Source organism: Sitophilus oryzae, unplaced genomic scaffold, assembly GCF_002938485.1.
Source record: "Sitophilus oryzae breed Bouriz unplaced genomic scaffold, Soryzae_2.0 scaffold_466_pilon_pilon, whole genome shotgun sequence".
Lineage (NCBI taxonomy): Eukaryota > Metazoa > Arthropoda > Insecta > Coleoptera > Curculionidae > Sitophilus > Sitophilus oryzae.
This window is the reverse complement of record NW_022147047.1, coordinates 1,783,844-1,804,579: the sequence shown is the minus strand read 5'-3', so window position 1 is coordinate 1,804,579 and position 20,736 is coordinate 1,783,844. Positions and strand designations below refer to the sequence as shown.

Sequence of the window (20,736 nt, the reverse complement as noted above, 5' to 3'; positions counted from 1 at the left end):
AATTTAAAATCCCGTTACAATACGGAAATAGATTGAACTTTTGTGATTACAGTGATACATAATTTATATGGTTTTGTAACAAATTGCTCACTATTTTATGGCAAATGCTGAAGCTCTGCAAACTTTAATCAAGCCTTGATCAAAGCACGTGTGTTTTGGGTGTGACTTAACAACAGCAGATTTCTGAAATATAATATATAATTCGTTCGGCCACGCACCCGCTTTACCCGACCCCTGAGAACGACCCGAAAGTACAGCCTAATAGACTCTTAAAGACAAAGCCATTTACTATAATATAACAAATTTCTTACCTACTCATTTCTATCGTTCACGACAACAAACAGTCGATCACACTTAACTAACCAACCCCTCAAATCCGAAAGGGATCCTTCCGTTTCCTCCCCTCCATCCTGGCACCCTTCCAGCGCGACAAAACATCCCTAATTAACGGTTTAATTACTTTCGACTGCTCATCGCCCGCTGGAGCCGAGGCCCTTAATTGGTCCCCTAATTAACCCGCAGCGTCGACATCCCGCCAGCGTCGGAATCGCGATCTCCTCTTTTTGCCGCCAGAGGGCTCTTTATCGGGTTAATGTTTACAAAGGTCGCCGCTAATTGGCGCCACCATCGCCGGTAAGTGTGAGAGAGAGGGAGAGATTGTGGCTGGGGAGCTGGTCTAAATAGAGTGAGTTCCGCTTGTTGTTTGCTTGTTGTGTGGGGACATTGTCTATCTGGACGAAGGCTATATAGGCCGTAATAAGCGATAATATGATTGGAGATTGGAGATAGTGGTGACGCCTGGTTCGATACTTGTCACGAGATTATTCTCAATAAAGACTCTTTTTAGACTATCAAATCTTATGTCAATCTAAAGCTGCAAATTAAAGAATCGTATTTTATTCGTTTTACGGTGCCATACTTTACCGGGTGCGTCCCAAAAGTGGCTCACCCCATATAACTTTTTTATTTTTTCAGATAAAAAAGCGAGATTTGGTATGTTAGTATATGACATAAATTAGGATTGATTGATGTATTCAATTGTTTTTGGTCACTTCCTGTTTCACCGGAAATGACTCCAACTTTTGATTTTTAAATGGCACCGTCGGTATTTTTTTACTTTATTTGATAGAAAATGACATTATTATGCATGAATAGAATGACATATCACATCTCAACTTTTGACATTGTCGCCACCACTTGAGACGCACCCGGTATACAGAGCGAAGGTTACCGATCGCATGTACCGGGTGTCCCACTAAGAATAGCTCTCGGCTGTATCTAGGAAAGTATTAGACGTAGGGGCTGCGGAAAAAAATATTTATAACTAAAGAGGCTATGAGAAATTGCTGGAAATTATTTTCAAGTTTGTAGAACGACCGCTAGGGGGCACAACTGCAACAAAAAATAAGAAAATGGAGTTTTTACACAATTTTGCCTAGATAAGGTGTACTATAAGTAATATCTTCATAATCTTCAGTAAATTTTGAATATTTTCTGTTAGAGCCATTTTTTTCTATCTCCCAAAATAAAGTGGTGGGGGAAGGTTAGATCTGTTTTTATTTAAATATTAATAACTCTGGACTGGATGATCGGAATCCAACAAGCGAGGGCTCGTTTAAAAGAGCGTTTCTTACTCTATATTATACCATATAAACAATAATAATAAGCTTTTGAACATAGACGCTAGGGGGCGTTGTTTTATAATTTAACAAACATTGCGCGTTTTTTCAAAAAAATTAAATGCAATAGTATATGTAATTTTAGCTGATCGGAAAGAGTAGAAAAAGCTTAAAAAGTCAGCGAAAACCGCATCTTGGTGTCTTCTTTCAAACCGAAGATATTAGCAAAATTATAATAAATACCAAAAAATAAGCCCTTAATTACCATATTTTTTCAATACGGTATCAGTAGCCCTCTTGATTATGCCCATTCTAACAAAAAATAAGATAAAAACAGTTAGTTTATTTTAAAATCGACGAAATACCAGAATACCATAATACCAGGTATATTAATATCTAATAATTAAGATATTAGTAACAGTGGACAAGAAACGATGATTCAGTGAAGTCATGGTAGGCATTTGACGTAATAGTATAAACGTCAAATTGTTATTAGATCAACATTTTGATAGCCTTAGCAGCGTTTTTTATTGCTTTTATTATTTGAAGTATTTGAAGTTGTTGGCATTTCGAAAAAGCAATCAAAAGATAAAAAAAACGCTGCTAAGACTATGAAAATGTTGATTTAATAACAATTTGACGTTTATACTATTACGTCAAAAGCAACTTTTTTCCAAAGCCTCCCATGACTTCATTGAATCATCGTTTCTTGTCCTCTGTTATTAATATCTTAATTATTAGATATTAATACCTCTGGTATTATGGTATTCTGGTATTTTGTCTATTTTAAAATAAACTAACTGTTTCTATCTTATTTTTTGTTAAAATGGGCATAATCAAGAGGGCTACTGATACTGTGTTGTAAAAATAAGTTAATTAAAGGCTTACTTTTTGTTATTTATTATAATTTTGCTAATGTCTTCGGTTTGAAAGAAGATATCAAGATGCGGTTTTCGCTGACTTTTTAATCTTTCTCTACTCTTTCCGATCAGCTAAAATTACATATACTATTGCATTTAATTTTTTTGAAAAAACGCGCAATGTTTGTTAAATTGTAAGACAACGCCCCCTAGCGTCTATGGTCAAAAGCTTATTATTACTGTTTATATGGTGTAATATAGAGTAAGAAACGCTCTTTTAAACGAGCTCTCGCTTGTTGGATTCCGATCATCCAGTCCAGAGATATTAATATTTAAATAAAAATGGATCTAACCTTCCCCCACCACTTTATTTTGGTAGATAGGGGAAAATAGCTCTAACAAAAAATATTCAAAATATACTGAAGATTAAGAAGCTATTACTTATAGTACACCTTATCTAGGCAAAATTGTGTAAAAACTCCATTTTCTTATTTTTTGTTGCAGTTGCGTCCCCTAGCGGTCGTTCTACAAACTTGAAAATAATTTCCAGCAATTTCTCATAGCCTCTTTAGTTATAAATATTTTTTTCCGCAGCACCTACGGCTAATACTTTCCGAGATACAGCCCAGAGCTATTCTTAGTGGGACACCCTGTACTTGTGATACGGTGTTACACAAGTACACAAGATCTACAGTTCATACCAAATAAACTAGGTATTAGTCACGTGATTAAACTTGGCCGGCACAGCGTTATCCACTTTTACATATTTTCTTTTAATCAAAATATTTTAGGAAATACAAATTAATTAATTATAAATATACAGGGTTGTTCGGAGTATTGTAGCTAAAGGATTAGATTTTTACAAATTGGACGTTTTGGGTTCGTTGAAGAACTATTAAAGCTACAATTTAAAAATATTTTTACAATATCCAGAGTGTCCCAAATAAATAAAAAATATTATAGTTGTATTTTTTAAAATCAAACACCCTGTATATTATTCTATTTTTAGATTTTACGATTGAAATAAAGATATATTTGATTAAGGTTTATCACACTTAAACCTTGCCGTTTTTGAAATATTTTTTAATTTTATGAAGGTTTCAAGGGTATCAAAGTTTTTAATACTAAATATTTACTGAAGTTTATTTATTGATCAGATATTGTGTTGCAATAATAAACAAAATACTACCTTATACAGAGTGTCTAAAAATTTATATTAAACAATTACTAGCTTTAAACGGCAATAACTTGTTTGATTTAAATGGAACACCCTGTATATTTTACGAGAATCGGATGCACAATTTAATTGTCTATCAAATTGTATTAAATCATTTTTTACCTATCTCCTCAAGTTTTTGTAAAAAATGCATTTTCTTATAATTTAGACATCATTCATCACTATATCCATGGAATATTGACATTTTAGATTATTTTTAAAGATGTAACAAATTTTCAAAGAGATCAGATACTAATATAGTCGATATAGTTTGCTTATTTCATATTATTTTGCATTTTCTATTTATTATTGAATTTATTGCATCGTAACAAGTAAAATTTTATTCTCTAAATCATACATTTCTATTTTTACACCTGTTAATCATCCAGTACACGTACTAATTAAAAGTTTGCACAGAATTTCCTACACGTTTTCATTCCATTTTTTTTCTCGTCGAAAAACAACGCTCTCCTACCCTGCACCGGAATCGTCCTGCGAACCGTGAGGGCAAACACTAAGGGCGCGCAGTGTTTACACACGCTCCGAGCCGCCAGGCAAACACTCTCGTCAGTCTGGAAAATACTGCGGATGGGAGAAAAAGAGAAACACGCCGAAACAAAACGATATACGAATGTGAAGCGGTATAGTAGATACTGAAGAGGGGCGGAAAAAAGAAATAATATGTCGAAACGTTACGCTGCGCTGCTGCAGTATTTATTTTTCAAAAAGGATTTTTATCCGAAGTTGCTCGGCTGGAAATGAGTTTTGTTAGCGTGTCTTCTGTTAAAGTTTCTGTGTTTGCGTGTTTTTCTTTTTCGTGTATTTGTTTTGTTTGGTTATTTTAAACGAATTTGTTTAGAAGTACTGGATATGATTAAATAGTTTTTTTTTATTTAAGTTGAGTGTGGCTATAGAGTGATACAGAATTATCGTTGTCATATCCTTTTTAGGTTTAGGTTTAAAAACCTGTTCCGCTTCATCATCTCTGTATAGATTGATATCATAACATATGTGTGGAGTTCTATCATCTCATTCTTTCTACGTATACCTTCCATTTGTTTTTATATACTTTTACTTTTTCTTTTAACGGTTGTATTTTTCTTATTGTGTCATTTCTTATTCAGTCTTAGTTAATAGACACTTGATGGTGGCAGGAGATTTTGAAAGTAGCTACTAACTGTCACTAGCAAATTGACATGGCGACACCAGCCATCTTGATTGCCGTTTTATTAAAAAATCTCTTTTTATTCAAAATCTGAGCCAGATAGGTATAGGAAACCCTAATATAGTTTGAAAGAGCATTTAAATCTGCTTCGACTTATTTTAAAAAATACATAGTGTTGCATTTGAAATAACGAAGTTTTTATGTAAAATAAATATTCAAAATAGACCAGCACTTTTTAATATCCCTGTATACATTTAAGGAACCAATCAAATTTTTTAGTAAAGTTTATTTCTCTGGCTTCAAAGTCAGCACAAGAATTAATTCTGAAAAATAATGTACAGGGTGTTTACAAACATTTTTATTATAGCATGCATATTTAAATATCTTTAAATAACTCAAAAACCAAAGCATTTAAACATATTAAACCCTTATAATAAATGCCTTATTTTATGCAAAAAAATCCATAAATGAAATAAAATAGCGGGTGTTCCATATAATTCCATTATAAAAATATAACTTTGGTATGGATCTTAGTTCTGACACACCCATTTCAAAATAATTTTAAATTATGCACATTATCTGTCTACATATACCCATAAAATATTTTGTTTCTACATCTTTCCGTTTTCATATAATCAACCGAGGCGAATGACGGGCGTCACGGAATCGGGATCCCGGAATCCCGAAATCCCGGGATTGAATCCCCTAGTCTGCAGTGACTGACTTTATTGCTTAAAAATTTGGAATCTGCACAAATAAAGATTATTTTCGTTTTGTTTCAGACTGAAATAGGCAAAAGACTGAACGCCATCATAGCGCAAATCCTACCATTCCTATCGCAAGAACACCAGCAACAAGTGGCCACTGCAGTGGAGAGGGCGAAACAAATTACAATGACAGAATTAAACGCCATCATTGGGGTAAGTCCACTCTCATTAATTGTAATTATTACCTACATACCATTATTTTATCGAAAATAAGAACAATCCATTTATAATCCATAATCCAATATTATTCAACATTTTTGACATCATCTTCAACGATTTCCTGTACAGCAGAACTAAACAACGGACTAAACAGCAGAACTCATTGCCAGGACTTTTTAAAAAAAAATAAAAATATTAACTCTTCTTTCCTTATTTATATTTGAATCCGTTTGCCTAATACGTAAGCATGTATCAGCTTCTCAAGAAAGGCCATCTCACACTTATCCACTCAGGAGCGCGGAGCAAGATCTTTATCTACCTACCCCACGCCCAGAGTTAGTTAAAAGTTCAATATTATACAACTCGAAACAAATGCACAATCACCTGCCATTTGAAATTAAATCGATAACATCATTTTCTTCATTTCGCAAAGCATTGAAATCTTATTTAATAGACAAGGCTTTCTACACCGTAAATGACATATTTTGATAATCGAATTTGATCTTGTAAACACTGGTCTAATATTTGCTATTACTATATTTACTATAAACTTACTAAATATTTTTGAATCTTATTTTTATTTTTTTATTCTTTGACATTGTAAACATTAATTTTTTTAATGTTTATTTTAAACAATAAGACTGACAATGTAATTTGTATACTTGTTTTGTATTTTCTTTTGTTTGTTTACTCTACCTTTGTCTACAAATTGTAAAATTTGTTGACAATAAAGGCATTTAGTTATTCAGGTTGGTCCGAACTGATGTTCAGAAATTATTTGGGAAAAATCGAAATAAAAATGAAAGTTCTACGCCCTGTATCTCCGAAATTAGACATTGTCGGACACACCTTTATACGAACGTGTTTGCTTATTTTTTATCTGCAGAATATGCTGCCGAAGTTTCCGGAATACAGTACAGACCACCCTGTATATATTTGACATCATCTTCAACGATTTCCTATTAAGGGTAACTATTAGTTTGAGTAGTTTTTACACTTATACATTTAAAAAACTGGACGTATGGTTCATTAATCATGTTAGCTATCATCAGCAGATGATTAAAACTAAAATTTCAGTCGTTCAGTGTTTCCAAAGTATTTTGGTGTATTACCATGAACTAGTGTTAAATTTTGCTATTATAACATCAAAGTATCGAACCCCAACTGTGTTTTAGTAATCTGAAGCTAACTTCTTTTACATTATCATCTCCAAGTAGGAAAAAAATGAAAGTAAAAAACTGGTGTATCTCCCTAAATCGTTCAGATTTTGTATTCAGACTGCGCTTCTTCAAATGTTCCAGTCCCTTATTTTCATTCCTCAGGGTTATGCTGATGAATAGATTAAATATTTAAAAAAAACAGAGCCGGACTTAAATTAGGAAATTATTTTAGGCTGTACTTAAACTGCCGTTAAACGGTAGCTTACTAAAATGCCGTTAATAGGTATGACGTCGTTGATGTGACTAACTGACTGTCCTATAAGGACTAACCAACGCTATCCACCCCACCAAATAACCAACTTAACCAACGCAACTAACTTCGACACTGATAAAAAAATTTAAAAGACAAATATAAATTAGTAAAAACCAACCAACCCTACCAAATAACCAACTAACCAATGAATTAACACCCTCCAAATAACCACGCTAACCAACCCGCCAAATAACTAAACCAATCCAACCAAAAAAAGTGAAACCAATGCAATAAGATCACCCTATAAGCAAAAAAAAATATAAAAAAGTCTTCGTCGGCGTGAGATTTGAACCACGGACCATTCGCTTACGAAGCGATAGCCTCAGCCACTGACCCACAGGTGCTCTTGCGAAATGCTTAAGGTATAGCCTAACAGGCATTACTTTCCGCCGACATGAACGACGTCACAATATCTATTAACGGCATTTTAGTAGGCTACCGTTTAACGGCTGTTGAAGTACAGGGTGGGTCAAATTCGACGCTTTTAAATGGAAACACCCTTTTCTATAGGAGATAGACGAAAACTAATATCGGTGTCTGGAGCTCAATTTTTGTCAAAAACATGATGGTGAAAACCGCATATCTATATCTGTTACCGTTTCGGAGTTACGGGGTGTTTTTCAAAAATGTGCATTTTTAACAAATCGCTGTAACTTTTTTGCTATGGAAAATTTTGTATTTTTATGAAAACATTTCCAAAGCACCTTTTTACGTAGAATTTAATGGTTTAAGTATATTTTTTTTAAAATTAATAATTTAAGAAATACGAAATTTTTCATAGCAAAAAAGTTACAGCGATTTGTTAAAAATGCACATTTTTGAAAAACACCCCGTAACTCCGAAACGGTAACAGATATTGATGTGCGGTTTTCACCATTATGCTTTTGATGAAAATTGAGCTCCAGACACCGATATTAGTTTTCGTCTATCTCCTATAGAAAAGGGTGTTTCCATTTAAAAGCGTCGAATTTGACCCACCCTGACATCGATTATTTTAAATAAATTGTGTTCAAATATCAAAGCAAAAAAGCAATATTAAGTGTGGCATATCATTGTAATCAGGAGACCGAGTTCTTTCAAAATCTGAAGTAAAAAATGCAGGTCCGTATTTAAAAAAAATAAGTTGGCCTCTGTATCTCACAACTTATCAGCTAATTTGAAAATCGAAAAATACTATCAGATAGCTTTAATAAAGTGGCTACGAGAATGTGCAATTAGTTTTTTGATTTTCTAAAAAGTAACGACAGGAAAAAATAAAATTGATTTTCAAAAAAAATCATTTTTTTTTTCAAAAAACTCAACAATCCTTGAAAATTTTAAAACTTTTTTAATGGCATCTTGGTGAGCATCCCAAAGCGCAACTTTGCCCCAATTTAACCATGTTCGTATCTATTACGGTTACCGAGATACCAATGCTCGTACCTCGAATTTGTAGCACCCTGTATATGATAAAATCGACTTTTTTTCACTTATTTTTTAAGTCTAAGGGTAACTATATTTTTTTTACCAATTACATTATACGAAGTTACTATCTAGAAAATGTGATCTATACTGGTACTACTTTCAATTACAGAAAATCTCTTCAAACACACTTAATGGAAAAAAAAAAACGTACGGCTTGTTAACATACGGACGCTAAGTGCACAAAACAAAATGCAAATACTCCGTACAAACAGGCCTTATTTAAATATTGAGAGTGGTGCTGTTAGACGATTGTAGATACGTACTTCGCCGAGAGACATGTATAGTACCTATACACACACATTCAAGAGTAAACCGCTAATTGTTCTAATTTCTTGGATTCGCTGCCATTCAATAAAGTGTTGAATTAACAGAAAGTATATTATTACGGTATTCAGTGAACTATATATAGTATAATAGAACAAGGAACAACCTAAAAATATAGTAGATAAATGATAAATGTAGTCGACTCATTTGTCTATTATACGAGGGATAACAATAGTTATTTTTTATACAAGAACCGACCGAAAAGATTAATTCACGAGCGATGAAATCGCGAGTAAATTAATTTCGGGAGACGATAGTGCAATTTTATCGTCGTGTATAAAACAATTTTTTTTCCATAGCGAGTTACGTTTTAAAAAATGTTCAGAAATTATTTTTTCAAGAAATTTATAACGAGTAGAAAAAATATTGTGCTGGGTTGGGGTTGGTTTCTATGTAATTTGACAAATAAATAAAGCTGTCTCTTTAGTTGTCAGTTTTGAGTCAATATTTTTTAATTCTCTTTCGTGTCGATTGCTGATTGAATTGGAGCCAGAAATGGCTCAAAACGAAATAAGTAAATTACCAACAGATATTCAGGCTGAGGCGACAAACGCTATATCCAAACTACTTTCATTTAAATCCCGAATAACTTATGAAAAGGAATAGAAAATTTTTCAAAAATTGAAGCAATTAAAAAACGTGCGAGAAGAAAGATCAAGTGAATAGATACTTTTAGCATATTTTTCTAAAAAATCAAAGAAAATGCAGCCGTCCAGTTTATGGTCGTACTATTCAATGCTAAAAAGTACAATACTGGCCAATGAAAACATTGATATTTCAAGGTTAAAGATAAGCTATACCGTTTAAATTTCCGTAGTAGTATAGTAACATCTAAACTTTGTACATTTAGTAAGCTTACAGTTGAGGGTTGGAACCTTTGGTGTTACACAGCAAAATAAAAACACTAAATCACCACAATACACCAAAACACGTTTACTTTTATCGGGTCGTTGTTCCCAAGTGTTCCAATTCCACACACTTTAGGCTACTTGAAGGAATTACTGAACGCAAATGGTCTCGACAACAAAACTGTGACTGAATATATTGAGCTTACATCGTTATGTATGAAACAAAATTGTTTTCAATTTAATAACAACTTCTTTGAACAGCGGGAAGGTACAGCAATGGGTAATCCATTGTCTCCATTTTTGGCTAATTTATTCATGAGCAGGTTTGAAGTGGTGGCTAAGAATCAGTTTGAGTATTTTACAAGAGTATGGTTTAGGTATGTGGATGATATTTTTGCTGTTTTTAACAAACATTCAGACACCATAGATAATTTTATTTCTAAGTTAAATAATCGTTTTCCTTCCATTAAATTTACACATGAAATTGACAACAACGACAGATTACCATTTCTAGATGTATTAGTTATTAGAAATACTAATAATTGCCTGGAATTTGATATCTATAGGAAAAATACCACTACACGCAGATATATTCCTAATGAATCATATCATAGTATTGAACATAAAATGGCTAGTTTAAATTTTTTAGTTCATAGATTACTTAGTTTTCCACTTTCCAACGAAAGATATGAAATAGAAAGAGATTACATTAGGAATGTAGCTGAGTGTAATGGATATTCTCCTTCACTAGTAGATAAAATAATTAGAAAACGTAGGTATAGGTTAATGATTTTTGAAAATTCGACTTTTCAAGTGGAGAAAGATACGTCAAAATTTTTTTCAATACCGTTTGTTAGACAGTTATCCCGTGGTCTAGAAGGAGTTTTTAAGAATGTCAATTATAAACTTGTGTATAGTGCTAATCTAATTATGAAATTTCTTGTAAAGATTGTAATCAGAAATATGTTGGGCAAACTAGAAGATCAATATTAACTAGATTTAAAGAACATTTAGCTCAGATAAGATATAGTAGACCTGATAAATCTTGCGTTGCCGAACATATTGTTGATAAAGAACATTGTATAGATCTTAATAACTTAAAATTACTTAAACAAGTCTCAAATTACAGGCAATTAGATGCATATGAAAGCATCAGAATTGAACAGGGACAACGGTCCAATTCCTTCAAGTTCTTTGTTCCTACTACTCTAGTGGCGGAATCTAACTGTTACGCTCGGTGGGTTCTGACTCGGTTGGCTAGATCTTGCCACGCCCACTCGGTGCCCACTGAGCGAGTATATAAACGCTCCAATTGTAGATTGTATTTTAGTTTATAATCATCTGCTGATGATGCTAACATGGTTAGCGAAACGCGCGTCCAGTGTAAAAGTAAAAGTGTTTTGGTTTATTGTGGTGATTTAGTGTTTTTATTTTGCCATAGTAAGCTCATAGCTTTCTTGGAGCAGCATGTAGCGGTTATAAACCGAAAAAGTCAAAAATTTTAAACTCAGACGATGTCGTGAAATTTCTTTGCACTGCTTTTTTTACATTTAATCTACCCTTGCGGTTAAAGTACTATTTTATCTACTATTTTTGATAGATATAAGGCAATTTTAACAGTTGCTATGGAAAAAAATTATTGATAGTTTGCCGAAACATTGGAATTTCTTGTGGAATCGTTTAACAAAATAAGAAATATAAAAATGAACTTTTTTTTACTCCTAATAAAACAATATCACAGCTTAAGTAAAAACTGTGTTATTCTGTAAGTTGTGACAATATACTATTATAACTTTCTATCTACAGGGTCCGGCAATAGTGCGTCGGGCATCTATAGCTCCTAGAATAAAAAACTTGAGAATTTTGTTTTAGTGCAAATCTAAAGTATGTACCAGGATGTATTTCAGGAAAATATTTTAACTACTATAGGGTGGCTCAAAAATGTGTGAGCGGACCTGGATGATTTTTTTTAAATGGAACACCCTGTATATTATTGCATTTTTGGCTTCCTTTCAGATCACTTTACATAACCCTAAGATATGAATAAATATATTTCCATAGTTTCAGAGATATTAAAAAATAAATTAAAAATATATATTTTTCAGCCCTTCTTAAAAAAATTATTAAAAATACAAGAACTGTTCTGAAATCAAAACGATATCAGGTATTTACTTTAGATGGTCTGTTCTTACTTTGCTATAAATATGGTAATCGTAATTCATACAGGATATTCAATATTCTACGTCAAACTTTCTAAAATATAAAATATTTTTTCTTTGTTTTTTTTAAATGGAACACCCTGTATATTATTTTTTTATTAGAAGGAGAGTTTAAAAATGATCATTTTTTGTATTTAGAGTATTTCAAATTGTTTAACGGTTTCGCAGATACACGCAGTATTATTTCATATGGCGCTTTCAATGGTAAAATACGAGAGAAAAATTATTGGGTGGCTTTGATAAAAATTTACTATGGAAAATGCCATATGAAATATAAAACCGTAAATATCTGCGAAACCGTTAAAAAGTTTTAAATACTCTAAATATAAAAAATGTTCATTTTTTAATTCTCTGTCTATTGAAAAAATAATATACATGGTGTTCCATTTAAAAAAACGAAGAAAAATTATTTTATATTTTAGAAAGTTTGGCTTAGAATTTTGAACATCCTGTATAATTTACGATTTTCATATTTATAGCAAAGTAAGTACAGACCATCTAAAGTAAATACCTAATATAGTTTTGTGTTCAGAACAGTTTTTGTATTTTTAATAATTTTTTTAAGAAGGGCTAAAAAAATATATAATTTTGATTTATTTTCTAATATCTCTGAAACTATGAAAATGTATTTATTCATATCTTAGGGTTAAGTAAAGTGATCGGAAAGGAAGCCAAAAATGTAATAATATACAGGGTGTTCTATTTAAAAAAAATCATCCAGGTCCACTCATACTTTTTTGAGCCACTCTATAGAAGTTAAAATATTTTCCTGAAATACATCCTGGTACATACTTTAGATTTGCACTAAAACAAAATTTTCAAGTTTTTTATTCTAGGAGCTATAGATGCCCGACGCACTATTGCCGGACCCTGTATAAATATAACTTTTTTTGGTAAATTGTGACAGTCTGTATATTATATCTTGTCGTTCTGCATGCGAATTGAAGAGACAAGCCGCTGCAAGTCGGCAGATAATCTAACAAAACAAGATGTGCTCCTGAAATCTAATGCCCTAAGCTCCACGCTGAATATCAATGGATCCTTCCAGGGGGTGGGGATAAACTCTTGGAGACAGGGGTGAACTTGATACATACGAGGGTTAATCAAAGGTTTTTATCTTTTTTCTACATCAATAATTAATTCATCTATACTAATATATAAAACCCTTAAGTGACTTACTCACTGATTAATCACGATCCTGCTCAAACCATTCAACGTAAGAAGCTCAATTTTGGCATACAGGTTGATTCTAGGGTGTAGAGGTTCGATAAGAACGGATTTTTCGAAATTCCAGTTCCAAGGGGGTGAAACCACCCCTCAAATATTATAGTATTTTTTTATTTAAAAAACGGTCAAGATTAAGAAAAAACGCTTAAACGCGTATTTTTTTGTTTTTTTTTTGCATATTTTAAGATTTTTTAAAAATGTATACAAGTTGTTTCGAAAAATCTGGTCATTGATTAATCACGATCCTCCTTAAAGCGCTTGATGTAAAAAGCTGGTTTTTGGAAAACGGATTGACTTTAGGGTGTAGAGGTTCGATAAGAAGGGATTTTTCGAAACTCAAATTCTAAGGGGGTAAAACCACCCCTCAAATATTAGAATATTTTTCTATTTAAAAACCGGTGAGTTTTTCGGAAAAACTCTTAAACACGTATATTTTATTTTGTTGTTTTACATATTTTAAGACTTTTTAAAAATTTATACAGGGTGTTTCATAAAATATGACCACTGAGTAATCACGATTCTGCTTAAACTGCTTGACCTTTAAAGCTGATTTTTGGTAAACGAATTGACTGTGGGGTGTAGAGGTTCGATAAGGAGGGGTTTCTCGATTGCTTTTTCTCATGCTGACATAAATGTGAGAAAATTTTATCCAGTTTGTATGTTAATGGAAATTCTTGCTTTGCTTTATCATTACCATTACAGATGATTAATTCGACGCGAACGAAGTCGCTTGTTTGGATTATTGTTTTGTGCTTTAAATAGTTTGTAGGTAAAGAGAAAATATGTTTCTTTTTTGTCAGATATACCACTTCTTAAAATACTTGCACTTATTTATGGGACACCCTGTATAATATCATCAAAATCAGATTCTCTGCGATGGAACGTATAAAGTGCATGATATATAGAATTTACAACAAAAATAAAAAGATATCCCTTCACCAGTTTAGTATTTTCGACAGTATCATGTACAGGGTGTCCCATTTCGGTTGAAATCATACGGTACCTTCGTTACTAGTCAAGACAGAAGGGTGCGGTTTGCACAAACCTATCCCACTTTTTTGTCAAATGGAAAATGCTGTAAACAAAATTTTCCTAGCTCTCGTTTCTGAGCTACAGGGTCTTTTTGAAAAATTTTCAAATCGGGATACTTCTCGTGTCTCTGTTATTCTGAAAGATATCGAGTAGGTGAAAACTGTTTATTGCAGAACTTTTTACGTAGAATACAGTGGCGTGGTCTGTTATTCTACGAAAATAATATTTTTGGAGATATAAACTAAAGTTATGTTTTCTTAAATGGAACACCCTGTATATTTAATAATTATATGATCTGGCTTGCCATAAGGTTTGCAAAAATACATATCACTCTATATTTATTTTCACTATTTACAGCAGTATTTGAAAGTTTCATTAAAAGATCATTTTTATTAGTAAGCCATGATTAATAATAAAAGAAACTAAAGAATTATTAAAAGTATATTGCTATCTGTCTCTTATTTTATTTTGCGAGCCACTAATAAATTCTTTATATATTAGGGAAACTTAACTCAAACCAAAAAATTGACCTACACGACGCCACTGATGGTATAAGTTTACTATTCCTACTTACCTAAATAAATATTTTTATGACTATATTTTAGCAAATATTTGCATGACTTTCGACAAATATATACACCTATTTCCATTATAATAAAAGATTCACACCGTTTATAAGCTTTTTATTTAACATTACTTTATTCGCTAATTCTTTGAATTATTTTTAACACTTCCCACTCAGAATTCAAACATTACAAATACCCATTCTTCTAATTCTAATACTAATACTAAAGTTTGTTTATAGATGAAGTGTATGAACCGTTGTTTAACATTAAGAATTACGCGTTATTTCGCAACATCCTCTTATTTATTTTAAAAATTAACAATTTTTTGCGATTCATAGCTTCTCGCGTATATCTTTGCATTAGAGATGTATCAAATCAAACTAAATAACGAACAATCAATGTATGGATATTAAATAAACTACCTATTATTATACAGGGTGGTTCGAACTGTATTCCGGAAACTTCGTCATATTCTGCAGATAAAAATAAGTAAAAAGGTTCGTATAAATGTATGTCCTAAAATGCTTAGTTTCGGAGATACAGGGTGTAGAAGTGTCATTTTTATTTCGATTTTCTCCGAATAATTTCTGAAGTAACGTCAATATTTGGATGAAATTTGGTGTCTGGGAGTTTTTTGACATGAGAAATTTGGAATTTGATGTCAATATGACTCCTATTTGTAGGTGGCGCCACTTACATGTGTTTGAACTATTTCGAAGAGTAATAACTTTTCGTCCGTACCTGTATAAAATTAATGAGTGAAAAAATATACATTTCCCTGACTTTCTACGTAAAAAATATCTCTTGGTAAAAATCGCTACGAGCAACCGTTCTCAAGATATTTAGAATGGAAGCAGTCAATACATGTCATTATTGACAGAAATTAAACACGTTGAGTACCTAGATAGTTATTGACTGAAATAATAAATTTGGGTAATTTTTATTTTTTTTAAATTAATTGTAAATTTTTCTGCGAATAAATTATGATAAAACAGTTTCTATTGAACTTTTGGCACAAAAACATTTCAAATTTATGATTTCGGTCTAATAAGTATTCAGTCAACGTATTTAATTTATGTCAATTATGACAGGTATTGATAATTTCGATTCCAAATATCTCCAGAACCATCACTCGTAGCCATTTTTTCCAAGAGATCTTTTTTACGTAAAAAAACATCGTAAATGTATTTGTTTCTCATATACAGGTACGTATGAAAAGTTATTAGTCTTCAAACCGTTTAAAAATAAGTAGGGGGCATATTAACATCAAAAATGAAATTTCTCATGTCAAAGAACTACCAGATACCAGTTTTCATCCAAACATTGACGTTACTTCAGAAATTATTTGGAAAAAATCGAAATAAACATGAAACTTCTACATCCTGTATCTCAGAAGCTAAGCATTTTAGGACATACATTTATACGAACTTTTTTACTTATTTTTATCTGTAGAATATGCTGCCGAAGTTTTCGGAATACAGTTCGGACCACTCTGTATTCATGTCTGTTTTTCAGCAACCTATAAATAAAATACAAATTATACACACAATTTAAGACTTTAAAATAACATATTCTTGAATAACCCTGGTATAAAGGATGTAGGGGTGGTAAGGGTAGATAGGAGATATCGCTGCGAAACGTGAGCGACATCTAGGGGAAGGGTTTGTAAATAAAGACGCGCCCGAACTGCGGACGAGTGGAATGAAATTTCAGTCTTGCGGCGTTTTGGATATTGCTGTGTGTCTGTTTGATATGAAATCAAGGAAATGTTTTGATTTCCGGAAAGAATGGCTTTCAGCAAGGTATCTGTTTATTTTCTGTTCGTTTTTGTTAATTCCTGTTTTGGTTGACATAAACATAAACGTATTTTAAATAAATATATATTCAAAAATATAATAATAGCAATATACAGGGTGGTCCGAAATGTATTCCGAAAACTTTTGCAGCATATTCTACAGATAAAAATAAGTAAAGAAATTCGTATAAATGTACGCCCTAAAATGCTTAGTTTCGGAGATACAGGGTGGAAAAGTTTCATTTTTATTTCGATTTTTTCCAAATCATTTCTGATCTATACAATTCAAATCAAAACTAACGTCGATATTTGGATGAGACTTGGTGTCTGGCAGTTTTTTTTTTCATTTTGGTATCAATTTGAATCCTACTTGTAGAGGGCGCCACCTACATATTTTTTTACTTGGTTTGAAGTGTAATAACTTTTCGACCGCAATGTATAAAACTACTGAGTAAAAAAATATATATTTACGACAATTTTTACATCAAAATGGTCTCTTGATAAAAATCGCTAAGAGTAATGGCTCTCGAGATATTTGGAATCGAAATTACCAATACATGCCATCATTGACATAAATTAAGCATGTTGACTAAATAGATATTAGACTGATTTAATAAATTTGAAATTGTTTTTGTGCCAGAAGTTCAACAGAAACTGTTTTATCATATTTTTTTTAATAGAGGAGCTTATTCAGGTAAGCTCGTCAATATATGCTCAGACAGTCAGGCGGCACTTGGGGCGCTTATCTCTCTCGTCTGGGAATCCCTGGGAATTAAATTATTCTAGGTGCCGGGCCACAGCGGCATCCAAGGCAACGAAAAAGCTGATGAGCTAGCTAGGCAGGAATCATCGGCATCCTATCTTCGTCCAGAGCCAGCACTGGGAATACCCAAATGTATGGCCCGTAGTGCACTAAAACTCTGGATCAGGGAAAAGCACAATGTCCATTGGAGAAACAGACAGGGGCACAGGCACAGCAAGGCTTTTATCCAAGAATCTTGCTCTAAAACCGCAAAAGAAGTAGTAATGCTTAGCAGGAATAAAGTGCGAATTGCAACAGGCCTCTTGACAGGATACATGGCTGTCAAGTGTTACGTGAACAAGCTCAACCTGTATCAAGGAAGTCTTTGCTGCAGACTCTGTGACAAAGGTCCTGAAACAGCGGAGCACATAATATGTTATTGCGAGGCTCTGGATCACAAGCGACACTTTTTATTTGGGAAAGCTAGGCTAGAACCGGAGCTCCCATCCTATCAAGGACCTGCATAAGCTTGTGCAGGGTACATGAATAGGAGAATAGGTGCAGATATAGAAGGGGGATTAAACCAAACACAATAGGCCTCACAGGTCGCAGTGTTTCCGGCAGAGGACGGCCCCTTGTTATGAAAAAAAATCATAATTTTTTCGAGGAAAAATTTTTTTGAAGAAAAATTTATGATTAATTAAAGGAAAAGAAAAAGTTCCCAAATTTATCGTTTCAGTCAAAGAACTGAAAAAATTAAAAAAGTTATAGGGGTGAATCACTTTAGTGTATTATATTTTTTTAAGACAAAAATAGGGCTTAAGGTGAGGAAAAATGAATTTTTTTCGGGAAATAAAGCGAAAATTTTTCTAACCTCAAAATAATTTAAGCGGTTTTTTTCTTCTAAAAATTAACGATTTTAAGTACGCTATTTTATAGGAGGTGGTACATGGGGAACAGAGAGCGACGGATGACGCTATAAAAACCGGATATTCTTATAAAAACTGTCTCTATGTTCCGCCCATGTGCCGTATCATTTATTTTAACACGTCGGCGACTTGTTTAACGTTTATACAAGACAAAGTAATAAGAACCGTACGCGGCGTTTGCTTAACAAATTGCTACGGGTCGTGTTTGCCCCGAGCAAACTCTCCAGAGGAAAAATGAATTGTAAATAGAAAACATAATTCGAGTGAGGCAGCTCAGGGTTCTATTTACTTTTGTAGTTTATTTTTTCGTTCCGCATCTCCTCCTCTCTTCCACCCACTTCCCATTTTTGCCTTTAATCCGCCTTTATTTGTTTTCTTCTTCTTCTTCTCTTTATTCTTCTTCGGGAGGATATTTTGTATTAAAAGTTTAAAAATAAAAAGTAATAACAACTTAGTAAGAATTTAATTATAAAAAAATAAAGAATAACATTCCCAACAAGTGGTGATACGAGTCAAATAGAGAACTACAACATTTGGTGGCAGCGACTACAAGATTGGTGACGACGGTGGTCCAATCCAGGATCACGACATCACGTCAGGGCAATATTCCACTCATTCTCTATTTTTCTTTAATACGTTAAGTATTTGTTCTTCTTCTATGCACTGAAAAAATTAATTTGTTAATTTAATAACAATATTGAGGGTTATTTCTTGCCACAGATTATTGTAGTAAATTTACCATCCGTTCTTTAGTTTTACACCTCGTTTTTAAATCGATGTATGGCTAATTTGTAGCATGTATGTAAATATGTTATAATATATCTTTATATTCACCAATATTCTTTTTGAATTTATTTAAAAAATGTGTATTTCATAGTAAATTTACTTATTCATTGTAAATTTATCTTTTAAAATCGCCAACTTCATGTAATATTACTATAGAGTAACAACAAATTAAAACATTTTATTATAATTACTCTCGTAAATTCACCAAGCCTTAGTAAATTTAATAAAATACGTGATAGTTAGTTATAGTTATACTATTTATTATAATGGTTAATAAAAAGTCACAAAACAGAACTTATGTTATGTAAGATACCCATTGCCCATCTCTTCTTGCCTAGAAGAACCTTACTGGAATTCTGCTCCTAACCAAAATAGGAACAAAATGCCATTAGATTCAAAAAAAGGCAAGAAAAAGGTATCTAATCAAAACAGTTAACTTATCAACTTAGAGACTAGGATTAATAGAGTTCTCTACTCCGGTCCTCCTAATCCTAATGTATCAATATTTCTTTTGTAAAATTACTTATATTTACCTCAGTGCACTTTTTGTTTAGTTTTAAAAAAGGCAATTATTGTTATAAACCATTTCTGTGAGAAATGGAGCTTTAATTCTTACATGAGGCTTTTTGTAGTTGGTGTCCAGGTCCGTTGACTTGTTATTAAAGGAATGACATTCACAGAATGAATGTGTAGGTTTTATCACATTCCTGAAGTGAACACTTCAGAAGTGGCATTTCTGGCATAAGCGCCATGAATGAGGGAAATAATTGTACATGAAGTGGGACTTTAAGAGCTTGATATACTCTAATATCCGAAAAAAAAAACAGTATTAAATAAATCTTAGACCACCTAAATACATAATCTTAGACCACCTAGGTACACTGAAAAATCTCCAAAAAATGATGGTTTCTTGTTGAATATTCCATTAAAGAGAAAAACTTGCAGTCTTCAATGTAATAGTTTCAGGTCAAGATATATTTCAGTACAAATAAAAAACGGTTACTCATTTTTCTAGCAAGTTTGATTTACGTAGCTATTGAATACCGGTACAACAAAAAACCACCTCCACCCCCAAGCTGCATATTTTTCCATAAAATTGCAGCGAGTACGCTTCATCCTGGCGCGAGATAACGAACTTTAAGATCTTGCGCGTCTTTGTCATCTGTATTAGCTCCGACGACGATTTGAAGCTTTGGAGAAGCTTTATCGAAGTTTTACCAAAGTAGGGGTTGTGGGTGGTGGGGTGAAGGGGATCGGCTTGGAATCCTTTTGTTATTCATGCGCCACCTTGCCGTATTCTAACGTTGAGCAGGAAGATTAGGATGAAAAGGAAGAGAATAAGAAACTGGGGACTGAAAAAAAAGTCTAAGAAGTCAAGTTTTGAAAACTCTTCTCACTTTTTGTTTAGTTTTAAAGAACGGCGATTATTATTATAAACCATTTGTTTGAGAAATGGGGGTTTAATTCTTACATGAAGCTTTTTGTAGTTGGTGTCAGGTCTGTTGACTTGTTATTAAAGGAATGACATAACCAGAATGAACCTGT

General features: G+C 32.7%; 1 protein-coding gene across 2 annotated transcripts in view; it reads left to right on the top strand.

Moving 5' to 3' along the window:
• Positions 1 to 20,736, top strand: part of LOC115886066 (transducin-like enhancer protein 4) — a 352,927-nt gene that overhangs the window by 177,201 nt on the left and 154,990 nt on the right. For both annotated transcript variants that reach the window (XM_030905097.1, XM_030905096.1), the window contains exon 5: positions 5,643 to 5,780. In XM_030905097.1, coding sequence (XP_030760957.1) covers positions 5,643 to 5,780 — 138 coding nt within the window. The remainder of the gene's footprint in view (positions 1 to 5,642; positions 5,781 to 20,736) is intronic.